A 12,543-nucleotide genomic window follows, 5' to 3' on the forward strand; every position below is an offset into this window, starting at 1 on the left:
CTCCCGCGAGCCTCACGCTCCTGCCCGGAGGCCGAGTCCCGGGCGCGGACAGGGTCGGGGTCGTGCCCTGCGGCGGGCGGCGGCGCGGGATCCGGGAGCGCGCGCCTTCTTTCCGGAGGGGAGAGGAGGAGAGGCTTCGCAGGAGGAGGAGGAGGAGGCAAAGGAGGGGCTGGAGCGGGGGCGGCCGGCGGCTGGGGCGGGGAGGAGCCGCCGCGGGCAGTGGCCGGGAGAGGAGGCGGCGGTGGCGGCGGCGGTGGCGGAGGAGGCGGTGCTCCTGCCGGGCCGTAGAGCGGCGTTGGGACCCGTGCGGCCGTGACCCCGCTGCTCCCGGGAGGCAGAGCGCGGCGGCCGCGGACAAAGGAGTATGTCGGCGCCGAGGAGGGCCCGTCCTCCGGCCGCCATGAGGCTCCGGGCGCCGCCAGGCTTGCGCTGTGCCCCCGCCTGCCCGGGCGCCAGGGCGGCCCGCTAGGCCCGTGCGCCGCAGCTCGGCCCGCAGGCCCGGCCCGCAGACCGGCCCGCAACATGGAGCCACCCGGGCGCTGGCTGGGCCGCGCGCCGCTGCTGCTGCCGCTCGCGCTGTTCGCGCTTCTGGGAGGCAGCGGCTGCGCCGCGGCGCTGCCCCCCGGCTGCAAGCAAGACGGGCGGCCCCGAGGGACCGGCAGGGCGGCCGGCGCCGCCGAGGGCAAGGTGGTGTGCAGCAGCCTGGAGCTCGCGCAGGTCCTGCCCCCGGACACGCTGCCCAACCGCACGGTCACCCTGTGAGTAGCCCGGGGACGCACCTCTGTGCCCTCGCCTCTCCCGGCTTTTTCTCGCTCCCGCTGCTCTCAGCACAACTTTGGAGAGGGGTCCTGCCGGCACCTACGCGCCATTGTGTGAATGGAGCTGACGGTTGGGGGCTGGGGGGTCGTGCTGATGATGGAAGCCCTCGGTTTGTTTGGCAGGCGGGCAGCTTGCAGGGTGGCAAGTGACTGCCTTTCAGCTGCCTCCCAGTTTCGCTAGGTTTGCTAGGTAAAAGTTTTCGGGCTCCCAGGCGCGCCCCGCGCAGTCCTGGGCGCAGCGCTTCGGTTGCCGCGCGGAGCCACGTGAGGATGCAAGTAAACACGTAGTCCGCAGAGTTAAAGCTCATTCATCCCGGGCTTGAGCGCCCAGCTAGTCTTCCAGCGTCTGTGCAAATTAAGTTACACTTCTGTTGGTAGAGTTTGCAGAACACCAAAACATAAGGACTTTGAACGCTCTGGTGTGTGATTCCCCAAGCCTCAAACGGATCCCTTGGTTTTGGCTCCCTTAGTTTTGTTACAGTTAAAGAACCGCTTATAATTTTCAGTTGCTATTAAGGTCGAGAAATAAATTGGAGACAAAGTCAGGAACCTTTGCATCCGGTTTCACGGACTTCGAAATTGAAAACTGGGTTTGTTGAGCAGCCATCCACCCACTTTGAGAGGCTTTTGATTTTCAGATTGAGTTTCATCCTGGAAGGAAAAGTCCTGGACTTGTAACTCACTTTATGCTGGGGTTCCTGGTCTAGTTTTGAAGCGTGGTTTTTGCTCATGAGCAGTTGGCCCCAGTGACTCCTGATGTTATACTCTGAAGGATGAATTGGTTTGGAAACGTTTAAGGCTAACTGTTTCTAATGGCTATTTTGGCAACTGAAACATGAGTCCCCTGGCTCAGTGTTCCTCCATGTTGTTTTGGTTGGTTTCCTAAAAAAGAATCAAGGCTGCCACTGTAAAAACCATGAAGGCAAGGACATCAGCATGACCCGTGAAAAAACGTTACAGCTTTTAATTTAGCCCAAATTAAGCAAAAGGATACACGGGTAAGAGGGTAAAAAAAAACGAGATATAAATGCCACTATTAACACATTTTGCATTCTTCAGGTGGCACAGTGGTTAAGCACTCTGCTAACAGAAAGGCCAGAGGTTGGAACCCACTAGCTGCTCCAGCCCACTAGGTGCTCTGTGGAAGACAGATGTGGCAGTCTGCTTCTATAAAGATTTACAGCCTTGGAAGTCCTGTGAGGCAGTTTTACTCTTCCGTAGGGTCCCTATGAGTCGGACTCCACTAGATGACAACAGGTTTGGTTTGGTATATTCTTAATTTCAAATAAATGTTTAACGCAGAAAAAAAATGTGCTGTTCTATCTGCTTAAGGAGGCATGAAGATGGGTAGGACAAAACTCTGCTTTGTTTGCCTTCCTTACCAACACTTCACCATTTGGTGACTGTAGCAGTCCCTCCCCCAGATCCTTTGAAGTGGTTGGAGATGCCACTCGTTACCCTGCAGAAGTTAGCCCACAACTAAGCAGTCACATTGTAAACATTTGGGCTCTGGATCAGTGGCACTTGAGTCATGTTTAGGTTCAGTTTTTCTGAAATGTCAGCAGTTCCAGCTAAGTTAGATCAGCTACTTGTAAATATTTGATTTTGCTTTGCAGGAAAAAAATAGATGATATTGTAGAAAAATCACCTCTTTGGCATACCATGGGTCAAAATACTGAATGTTTCATGAGCTGATATGCTGAAATATAAACCCGTTGCCACTGAGTTGACCCTGACTCAAGATGACTTCGTGTGTCAGAATAGAAATGGGCTCTATAGGGTTTCCAGTGGGTAGTTTTTTGGATGTAGATTGCCAGGCCTCTCTTCTGAGGCACCGCTGGGTAGATTTGAACCTCCAACCTTTTGGTTAGCAGCTGAGTGTGTAAATGTTATTCTAATCCACTTCTTTTTGCACTTGGAAGCTCTATTATCCAAAACCAAACCTAGCACCATCGAGTCAATTCCGACTCATATTGACCCTATGAGTCGGAAGCTCTACAGAGGGAAATAAATAAAATGAGTGGAAAGAAATTGCAGTTTATTTGAGGATCAAATAAAGCTGAAGTTGTGGATGAAGTTCGTTCAAGGTATTTTAGCCTGGTAGAGGGTCTTATGGTCCAGCCCCATCATTGTACTGGTACAGGAATTGGATGATCACTATGGACAAGTGACTTGCCCAAGTTCCGATAGTGAATTAGCCTCTCCTAGACTCCTGCCCTGCATTTTAGGTGATTTCTTATCTTGCCCCCCACTTTCATCTGTACTCTAAGTTCAGCACAGTTTTTGTTGGGTGATTTCTAGGTGGCAGGTAGCATTTTGAGATTTGGAATATAAATAGAAATGTGGTTCTTTGTCTCCAGGAGCTTACAGGTGTTCGGGGGTTGGGGGGGAGCTGGGGGGAAAGATTCATGAAGGAAAGTCTTAGAACACCTCTATGATAGTGGGGTGGCCACCTTGGGGTACGGTTGGTGAGATGGAGAATCCAAGGTGGCTTCTTAAGCCCACTGGGGAGGGATAAAAAGATCATTGTGAAGAAAATGGCAAGGGGGTGAAGGGTGGAAATGAAGACGTAGAGGTGGGGAGGATCCCAGCATGCACACAGGCTTGGAGAGGGCAACTTCTGGTTGTGGTGCTGTGCAGTTGGTGTTGCAGGAATGTCAAGGGCAAGCGTCCAGTGCCCGGAGTGGTTGGAGGGGAGGCAGGGGAGTAGGTCAAGGATGGGTGGGACTCCCTGGTTTGAGCTTTTATAGAAAACCCTTTGGTATGTCCAGACTTTTTAAGTTGAGCCTGGAATATAGCTGCAACGTGGAAAATTAACTGATAGGAATTGTGAGGAGTTAAGCATAGGGCAGGATTTTTTCTATTTTTCATGAAAAATGAAGCTGTTTCTGTTTAGTGGATGGACTGGGCTTTAGCATAGCCCAAAGCTCAGACTTTCAACAGTCTTAATGAACAAGGCTCATCTCCATAACCATGTTTATTGAGAAGGGCCTGGCAGAAATCTTTGACCTAACCACACTTGTTCCCTTTGTCTCATGTAGCCTTTTGTACTGAAGGATGAGAATGTATTTATTATTTTAACATGTAAATAGAATCAATTTACCACCGTTTAATGTTTTTGTTGGGAATATAAATTATTCACTGTGGTCTTGTGTTTTTTATTTCATCAGAGATGTAGTTCACTGTTTTAAGTTTTAAAAATTTCCTAATGGCGCTACGTGGCAATTTTAAATATCTTTTTTTTTTTTTTTAAATAAGGGATAAATTCCAGATTTTTCTTAGACTATTTAACAAACTGAAATAGTGCATGAGTTTTGGTCTTTACTTTATAAAATGTACCGCCAGCATGCCCAGCTTAGTACCAGATACAAGAAAAAGAATGCTTGTTTTGTCTAGAAAGTTAAACCTAGATGAAGAGGACGGATCTGCATGATAGGAAGCAGACATTTGGGGAACAATTATAAAATGTCTGTAATTAAGTAATAAAACCTGTAGTGCTTCAGGAATACTGAAAAGAAGAGAGATCAATGTGACTTCCGGGTCACTGGATGAGTTTTTATTTTCCTGGGGAAGTTAGGACTTGAGCATGGCCTGAAGGAAGGGAAAGGTTGGAAATGAGTTGGGGTGAGAGGTTGAAGGCATTCCCGCGTTAGGTGGGAGGTATAGGCTGCTGGCTGGCCCAACTGAAGTGGAGAGATTATGTTGGGGGAAAATGGACAGGCAGCTTTGGGAAACCATTGGCCTATGTTGCTGTTGACCATTGCCATCAAGTCAATTCTTACTCATAGCAACCCAGCAGGATAGAGTGGAACTGCTCCATAAGGTTTCCAAGGCGGTAATCTTTATGGAAGCAGACTGCTACGTCTTTCTACTGAAGAGCTGCTGGTATATTCAAACTGCTGACGTTTTGGTTAGCAGGTGAGTGCATAACCGCTGCACCATCAGGGCCCCGTTGTTGTTAGTTACTATCGAGTTGATTCTACCTCAGAGCAACCCCATGTGGTAGAGTAGAACTACGCCACTACTTTAAGTGAAAGTTTACAAATCAAGTCAGTCTCTCATACAAAAACATTGTACCCACCTTCCTATGTACTCCTACCTGCTCTCCCTCTAACGAGACAGCAACTCCTCCCCTCCACCCTATATTCTCCATGTCCATTCAACCAGCTCCTGTCCCCCTCTGCCTTCTCATCTCACCTCCAGACAGGAGCTGCCCACATAGTCTCATGTGTCTACTTGAGCCAAGAAGCTCACGCCTCAACAGCATTATTTCCTGTCCTATAGTCCAGTCCAAACCCTGTTTGAAGAGTTGGCTTTGGGAATGGTTCCAGTCTTGGGCTAACAGAGGGTCTGGGGACCAAGACCTTCGGGGTTCTTCTACTTTCAGTCAGACCATTAAGTCTGGTCTTTTTATGAGAATTTGAGGTCTGCATCCAACTGTTCTGTTCCATCAGGGATTCTCTGTTGTGTTCCCTGTCAGGTCAGTCAGTGGTGGCAGCCAGCCACCATCTAGTTCTTCGGTCTCAGGCTGATGTAGTCTCTGGATTATGTGGCTGTTTCTGTGTTTGGGCTTTAGCGTTCTTCATTCTTCTTTGCTCCAGGTGGGTTGAGACCAACTGGTGCATCTTAGGTGGCAGCTTGCTACAGTTTAAAACCCCAGACACTACTCACCAAAGTGGGATGCAAAATGTTTTCTTAACACATTTTATTATGCCAGTTGACCTAAATGCCGCCTGAAACCATGGTCCCCAGGCCCCTGTCTCTGCTACTCTGGCCTTCAAAGCATTTGGTTGTACTCAGGAGACTTTTTTTGCTTTTGGTTAAGTCCAGTTGTGCTGACCTCTCCTGTGTTGTGTGGTCTTCCCTTCGCCTAAAACAGTTCTTGTCTACTATCTAATTAATAAATACCCCTCTCCCCCCTGCCCCACAACCATCAAAGAACATTTCCTTCTGTGTTTAAACTTTTTCTTGAGTTCTTATAATAGTCAGATCTTCTGAGGCACCTTTGGGTGGGTTTGAACTGCCAACCTTTCAGCTAATAGTCCTGTGCTTTATCTGTTTGTGCCACCCAAGGACTCCTCATTGGCCAATACATAGTATTTAAAGCACAAGCTTGGTGAGTTAGGGGAAAGTGTGCAGATGGGGAGAGGAGATGGCCTCAGCAGAACCCAGAACACTGGAGGGGCCTGACAAGGAGACCGAGGAAGAGCAGCCAGGGATGCTGAGGTGAGAAAACAGAAGAATCTGGTCCCAGGATCCAAGAGAAGTGAGTTTTAAGACATGAATGGTGCCCCTGTGGTGAACTGCTGAGAGATCCAGTGCTGTAAGATGTTGGGAAAACGTTACTAAAGACGAAACCTTCTTCAACCCAGAAAACCTCTCCATAAGAATGAAGAGAAAAAATAAAAAGTTTTATTATTGAGTGTGATGCATCCCAGGCAATCTGCGAAAGAGATTGCAAAGACAGAAAGGAATCTTAACCGATATATAGCTAAACAGATATAACTTGTTACGTTCATGTTATCAAGATAATATTGCTAATTTTCTAGTACCTTTATGGCAGGAGGTAGATTTGCAGTTTGGGGCTGGGTCACTGGAATCAATCTCCTTCCAAGGGGCGGACCTCCTGAAGTTACATTTCAGAGAGGTAGCTGCCAGATCCTAGGGAGACCTCTTCCGTTTGCGTACTTGTCAAAGAGACAAAATTTATGATGATGAGTTATCTAAAGTGAATTCTGAAAGAGCAGGGGAAGAGTGCAGCCTCTTCCCTTATTTTCAACAGGGAGAATTAAAACCAAAATGATTGTAAGAGGCGAGGATGGCAAGACTACATCTCACACACTTTGGACATGATATTAGGAGGGATCAGTCCCTGGAGAAGGACATCATGCTTGGTAAAGTAGAGGGTCAGTGCAAAAGAGGAGGACCCTCAGCAAGACGGGTTGACACAGTGGCTGCAACAATGGGCTCAAATTTAACAACAATTGTGAGGATGGTGCAGGCCTGGGCAGTGTTCTGTTCTGTTGTTCATAGGGTCACTATGAGTCGGAACTGACTTGACAGCACCTAATAACAATAGTATCTTCAACTTGAGGAGCCCTGGTAGTGCAATGGTTAAGCTCTCGGCTGTTAACCAAAAGATGGGCGATTGTAAGCCACCAGAGGCTCTGTGGGAGAAAGACCTGGTGATCTGCTCCCGTAAAGATTACAGTCTAGGGAACCATGTTGGATGGTTCTTCTCTGTCACACGGGGTCACTAAAATTGCGACTATGAGTCGAAATCGACTGGATGGCACACAACAACAAACAACATTTTCAATTTGGTTTTTTCTTTACAAAGGCCAAGGAATTAACTCTGGATTTGACATCCTGGAGGTTTGGGTGCCTTTGAAGAGGGGATGGAAGCCAGGTAGGGGTGGCTTGAAGGGAGATGGAGGAGCTGGTGCTAACAGCACCTGGAGGAGCAAGACCTTTGGTGTGAAGGGAGCAAGGAAGACACGGTGTCGAGGGAAGGTTGCTAGGAAGGCAGGAGATGTTAGAGCACGTCTGAGTAAGGTTGGAGATTGTTCAGAAGAGAGAGAAACGGGGCGATGGAAGATAGAAGTGAGACGGAAAGGGAGGGAGCTGGAGCACGCGTAGAAAGATGGGCCAAATGCAGGCAAGAGGGTAGCAGGAGTGAGGTGGGGAGGTGAGCCATCATTTCCTGCCTGGTTGCTCCTCAGAGACATCTGAGGGAAGGGGTGAGTAGACCATGTGAAGAGGAGGTGGAAGAGAAGGAGTGAAATGGTCCTTTTGGAATGTGGGGAAGTGAACATATTGGGGATTGCAGAAAAATAACGGGGTAGATAGAGGTGTGTCTGTTTTTGCCTTGTGATTAAATCCAAAGGGAGCTCAGTTAGCAGGGTTGTGTTTCTCAGCTGCTTTCAGCCTACAGGTGCAAATTGTTGGGTTTAGCCAGATTCCTTCTTTGCCAGCTGAGTGCAACAGAGGCAAGCTGCTGTGGCCTGAACGCCCACCAGAGTAACACTAGGTCATGCGTAAGGTTTTTTTTTTTTCTCTGAATTCAAGGTTTTACATACCTTTGTAGCTTTATTTCCCAGTACCAAAACCCAACCCTTTTTGCCATTGAGTCACTTCGGACTCATGGCGACGCCATGTGTTACAGAGTAAAACTGCTCCATAGGGTTTTCTTGGCTGTAATCTTTATGGAAGTAGATCTCCAGGACTTTCTTCTGTGGCCCCACTGGATGGGTTCAGATCGCCAACCTTTCGATTAGTAGTTATGTGCAAATCATGTGCACTGTCCAGGCACAAATGGTATTTTTTCTGTCCGGGAACCTGGGTTGAGGCACTGTTCTGCTGGAGGCACAGTGCTGAGTGCTAGGGGCTCAGGGATATGATAAGAAGACATGATCGTTTCATCCAAGGATCGCAGTCTCGTACACAGATGCTCTGCTTTAGCCAAAGTCGTCTTCTCATTGTCCCCTGAATAGAGTTTGTGCTTTCCTTTTGGTGTCCTTTGGCTAAGACTGTCACCCCTGCCTGGGACCCCTACTCTGGTAAATTCTGTTGCCCTTGTAATCCAGCTTACCTGCTATGAATTTTTCCCTCACTGTTCTAGTGGTTTGATCCATTGCTTCTCTGAACCCCAGCGGAGCTTTTTATCTGTGCTCCTGTGTCAGTTTACATGATCCTTGATGTTGGCTCTCATAAGCAGCATATCCCTTGACGGTAACGACTGTGAGACATGTCTTAGCAGAGAGCCTGGCTCATGGGTGGGTATGCATTCATTATTTATTGACAAGAGTAATGCTAACAAAGATGAGACTGTATGGTGGAAAACCAAGAAAGAAGGGGGATGTGAATTGAAATTTTTACTTTATTATATCAACTGAAAACATTTATTTATGTAGTTCAAGTCTACATTTCTTCGCTGCAGGATGCCTGCTTCAAGAACGGGTGTATCTGTCTAAGGTTACATTTGGCCTACTTGGTCTTATACATGTGACAAGCGAACACATAAGCTAGTACATTGGAAGTATCGCAGAATATTGGGCAGACTTAGGTATTTGGTCCTTGAATGAAGTCTTAAGTTTTTCCAATACAATGACAAGGTTTTGCATGACCCAGCCTCTCATACCTGTTGCTTCTTGCCCGCTTGGAGTCCTCCAGCCTCAGGAGTGTATGAGAGAAGTTGGTGGGTTTGGCAGAATACCAAGTCCAGAAACGAACGAACACAGGAACATTTCGAGAGGCTCACCCAGGCCAAAAGACTGTGGAGATAGTTTACAGTCGGCTCAGAGATAGTGTTAAACACAGACAAAAAAACAAGTAGAAACTCTTGAGAGGAATTCAGAAAAGGGCACAGCAGGAGGAGTATTCAGTGAATACAAGCACATTGAATGAATGTTTTTTTGTTTTTTTTTTATCCTCCTTTGAAAGAGATGTGTTTTCTGTATTGGCTTGACCCTGTAGAGGAAGTAAAAGTCCTGGGAACGTAACTGGTTTATTTTGTAATTGTGTCAGTGTTTCTCTCATAAACATAAAAACTAGGGGACACAGGTCTTTAAATTTCAGTAGCTTATTAACTCAGCTTTAGCAAAGATTAAGCAGCTATAGATGCAAACTTGCTCAGTAGGTTTTTAATTGTTGCCAGAGGAAATTGTATTTTAAAATGTAACAATCTTAATGTATTATGTGTGGTTTGGCTAGCGTTTATGCTCAAAAGCAAACACTTTTAGTCTGAGGAGGAAACTGTAAAAGAAGTACACTGTTCCTCCCACGGTTAGTCCTTTTCCTTCATGACTAAATTGTTCCAAGGAACCCAGCTAGAGTCAATATGTGTTGTTGCTGTTAGGTGCCAATCTAGTTGGTTCTGACTCATAATGACCCTGCGTTCAACAGAAGGAAACACTGCCCAGTCCTGCACCATCGTCATAATTGTTTTATGCTTGAGCCCATTGTTGCAGCCACTGTGTCAATCCGTCTCATTGAGGATCTTCCTCTTTTCTGCTGACCCTGTACTTTACCAAGCATGATGTCCTTCTCCAAGGACTGATCCCTCTTTATAATGTGTCCAAAGTATGCGAGACGAGCTCTTACCATCCTCCCTTCTAAGGAATATTCTGGCTGTACCTGTAAGACAGACTTGTTCATTCTTTTGGCAGTGTGTAGTGTATTCAATATTCTTCCCCAACACCATAATTCAAAGACATCAATTCTTCTTCCGTCTTCCTTATTCATTGTCCAGCTTTCGCATGCATATGAGGCGATTAAAGACACCATGGCTTGGGTCAGGCACGTCTTAGTCCTCCAAGTGACATCTTTGCTTTTTAACACTTTAAAGAGGTCTTTGGCAGCAAATGTGCCCAATGCACTTTGTTGCTCTTTTTACTATTAGTCTGCAGCTCCGGGTTTGAGCCTGTGTCTTCCCATGTAGATAGCAGGGTGTGTCCAAGGACCAGAATTTACTTTTGATATTTAGTGGGCTGCACAAATGGTTAAGCATTTGAATACTAAACAAGAGATTGACAGTTTGAGCCCACCCAGAGGCACCTCAGAAGAAAGGCCTGGTGATCTGCTTCTGAAAGGTCACAGCTTTGAAAACCCTATGCAGCACAGTTCTGCCCTGCACACATGGGTTTGCCATGAGTCAGTTTGACTCCACGACAACTGTTTTTTTTAGGTTTTTAGTGGCATTCGTGATAATTGTCTCATACTAGTCAGTTGTACTGTGGGGGCTTGCGTGTTGCTGTGATGCTGGGAGTTATGCCATCAGGGTCACCCATGGTGGACAGGTTTTAGCTGAGCCTCCAGACTAGAACATCAGGAAGAAGGCCCTGACAGTGTACTCCAGAACAGATTTAGCCAGTGGAAACATTATGAATAGCAGCGAACATTGTTTGATACAGTACTGGAAGATAAACCACTGAGGTTGGAAGGCACTCAAAAGACGACTGGAGAAGGGCTATCTCCTCAAAGTGGAGTTGGCCTCAATGACGTGGATGGAGCTAAGCATTCGGAACCTTCACTTGCTGATGTGGCATGACTCAAAATGAGAAGAAACAGCTGCAAACATCCATTAATAATCGGAACATGGAATGTATGAAGTATGAATCCAGGAAAATTGGAAGTCAAAAATGAAATGAAATGCGTAGACATTGGTATCCTAGGCATTAGTGAGCTGAAACAGACTGGTGTTGGCCATTTTGAATAGGACAATCATATGGTCTACTGTGCTGGGAATGACAACTTGAAGAGGAATAGTGTTACATTCATTGTCAAAAAGAACATATCAAGATCTATCCTGAGGTACAATGCTGTCAGTGATAGGATGATATCCATACGCCTACAAGGAAGACCAGTTAATAAGACTTATTCAAATTTACGCACCAACCACTAAGGTCAAGGATGAGGAAACTGAAAATTTTCGCTAACTTCTGCAGACTGAAATTGATTGAACATGTAATCAGGATGCATTGATAATTACTGGAGATTGGAACGTGAAAGTCAGAAACGAAGAAAAAGGATCGGTAGTTGGACAATACGGACTTGGTGATAGAAAAGATGCTGGGGATTGCGTGATAGAATTTTGCAGGATGAACGACTTCTTCATTGCCAATACCTTTTTTCAGCAACATAAACAGTGACTGTACATGTGGACTTCACCAGGTGAAATACACAGGAGTCAAATTGACTACATCTGTGGAAAGAGTCAATGGCAAAGCTCGATTTTATCAGTCAGAACAAGGCTGGGGCCAACTTTGGAACAGACCATCAATCAATTGCTAATAGGCAAGTTCAAGCTGAAACTGAAGAAAATTAGAACAAGTCCACGAGAGCCAAAGTATGACCTCAAGTATATCCCACCTGAATTCCTGAATTTAGAGACCATCTCAAGAATAGACTTGACGCATTGAACACTAATGGCGGAAGACCAGACACGTTGTGGAACGATATCAAGGACATCATATGTGAAGAAAGCAAGAGGCCATTAAAAAGACAGGAAAGGAAAAAAAGCAAAACAAAACAAAACGGATATCAGAAGAGACTCTGAAACTTGCTCTTGAGTAGCTGAAGCGAAAGGAAGAAATCGATGAAGTAAAAGAGTTGAAGAGAAGATTTCAAAGGGCAGCTCAAGAAGACAAAGTAAAGCATTATGATGATATGTGCAAAGACCTGGAGATGGAAAACCAAAAGGAAGAACACGCTCTGAATTTCTCAAGCTGAAAGAACTGAAGAAAAAATTCAAGCCTCAAGTTGCAGTATTGAAGCATTCTATGGAAAAAATATTAAATGACTCAGGAAGCATCAAAAGAAGTTGGAAGGAATACAGAGAGTTGCTATACCAAAAAGAATTGGTCGACTTTCAACCATTTCAGGAACGGTTCTGAAGGAAGAAGTCTAAGTTGCACTGAAGGCATAGGTGAAAAACAAGCCTCCAGGAATTGACAGAATACAAATGGAGACGTTTCATCAAACAGATGCAGCCCTGGAAGTACTCACTAGTTTATGTCAAGAAATTTGGAAGACGGCTATCTGGCCAACGGACTGGGAGAGATCCATATTTATGCCTATTTTCAATAAAGGTGATCCCACCAAACGCGGAAGTTATCGAACAGTATCATTAATATAACACGCAAGTAAAATTTTGCTGAAAATTATTCAAAAGTGGCTGCAGCAGTATATCAACCAGGAACTGCCAGAAATTCTAGCCAGATTCGGA

At 46.1% G+C, this 12,543-nt stretch overlaps 1 protein-coding gene across 2 annotated transcripts in view; it reads left to right on the plus strand.

Moving 5' to 3' along the window:
• The first annotated feature begins 522 nt into the window (after positions 1–522).
• The window catches only part of ADGRA3 (adhesion G protein-coupled receptor A3), a 180,080-nt gene continuing 168,059 nt past the window's right edge, over positions 523–12,543 (plus strand). The window contains exon 1 of one of the 2 annotated variants that reach the window (XM_003411288.4): positions 523–758. In XM_003411288.4, coding sequence (XP_003411336.1) covers positions 523–758 — 236 coding nt within the window. The remainder of the gene's footprint in view (positions 759–12,543) is intronic. The other variant, XM_010591394.3, reaches the window with a different exon arrangement.

The sequence above is a fragment of the Loxodonta africana genome, chromosome 5 (genome assembly GCF_030014295.1).
Source record: "Loxodonta africana isolate mLoxAfr1 chromosome 5, mLoxAfr1.hap2, whole genome shotgun sequence".
Classification (NCBI taxonomy): domain Eukaryota; kingdom Metazoa; phylum Chordata; class Mammalia; order Proboscidea; family Elephantidae; genus Loxodonta; species Loxodonta africana.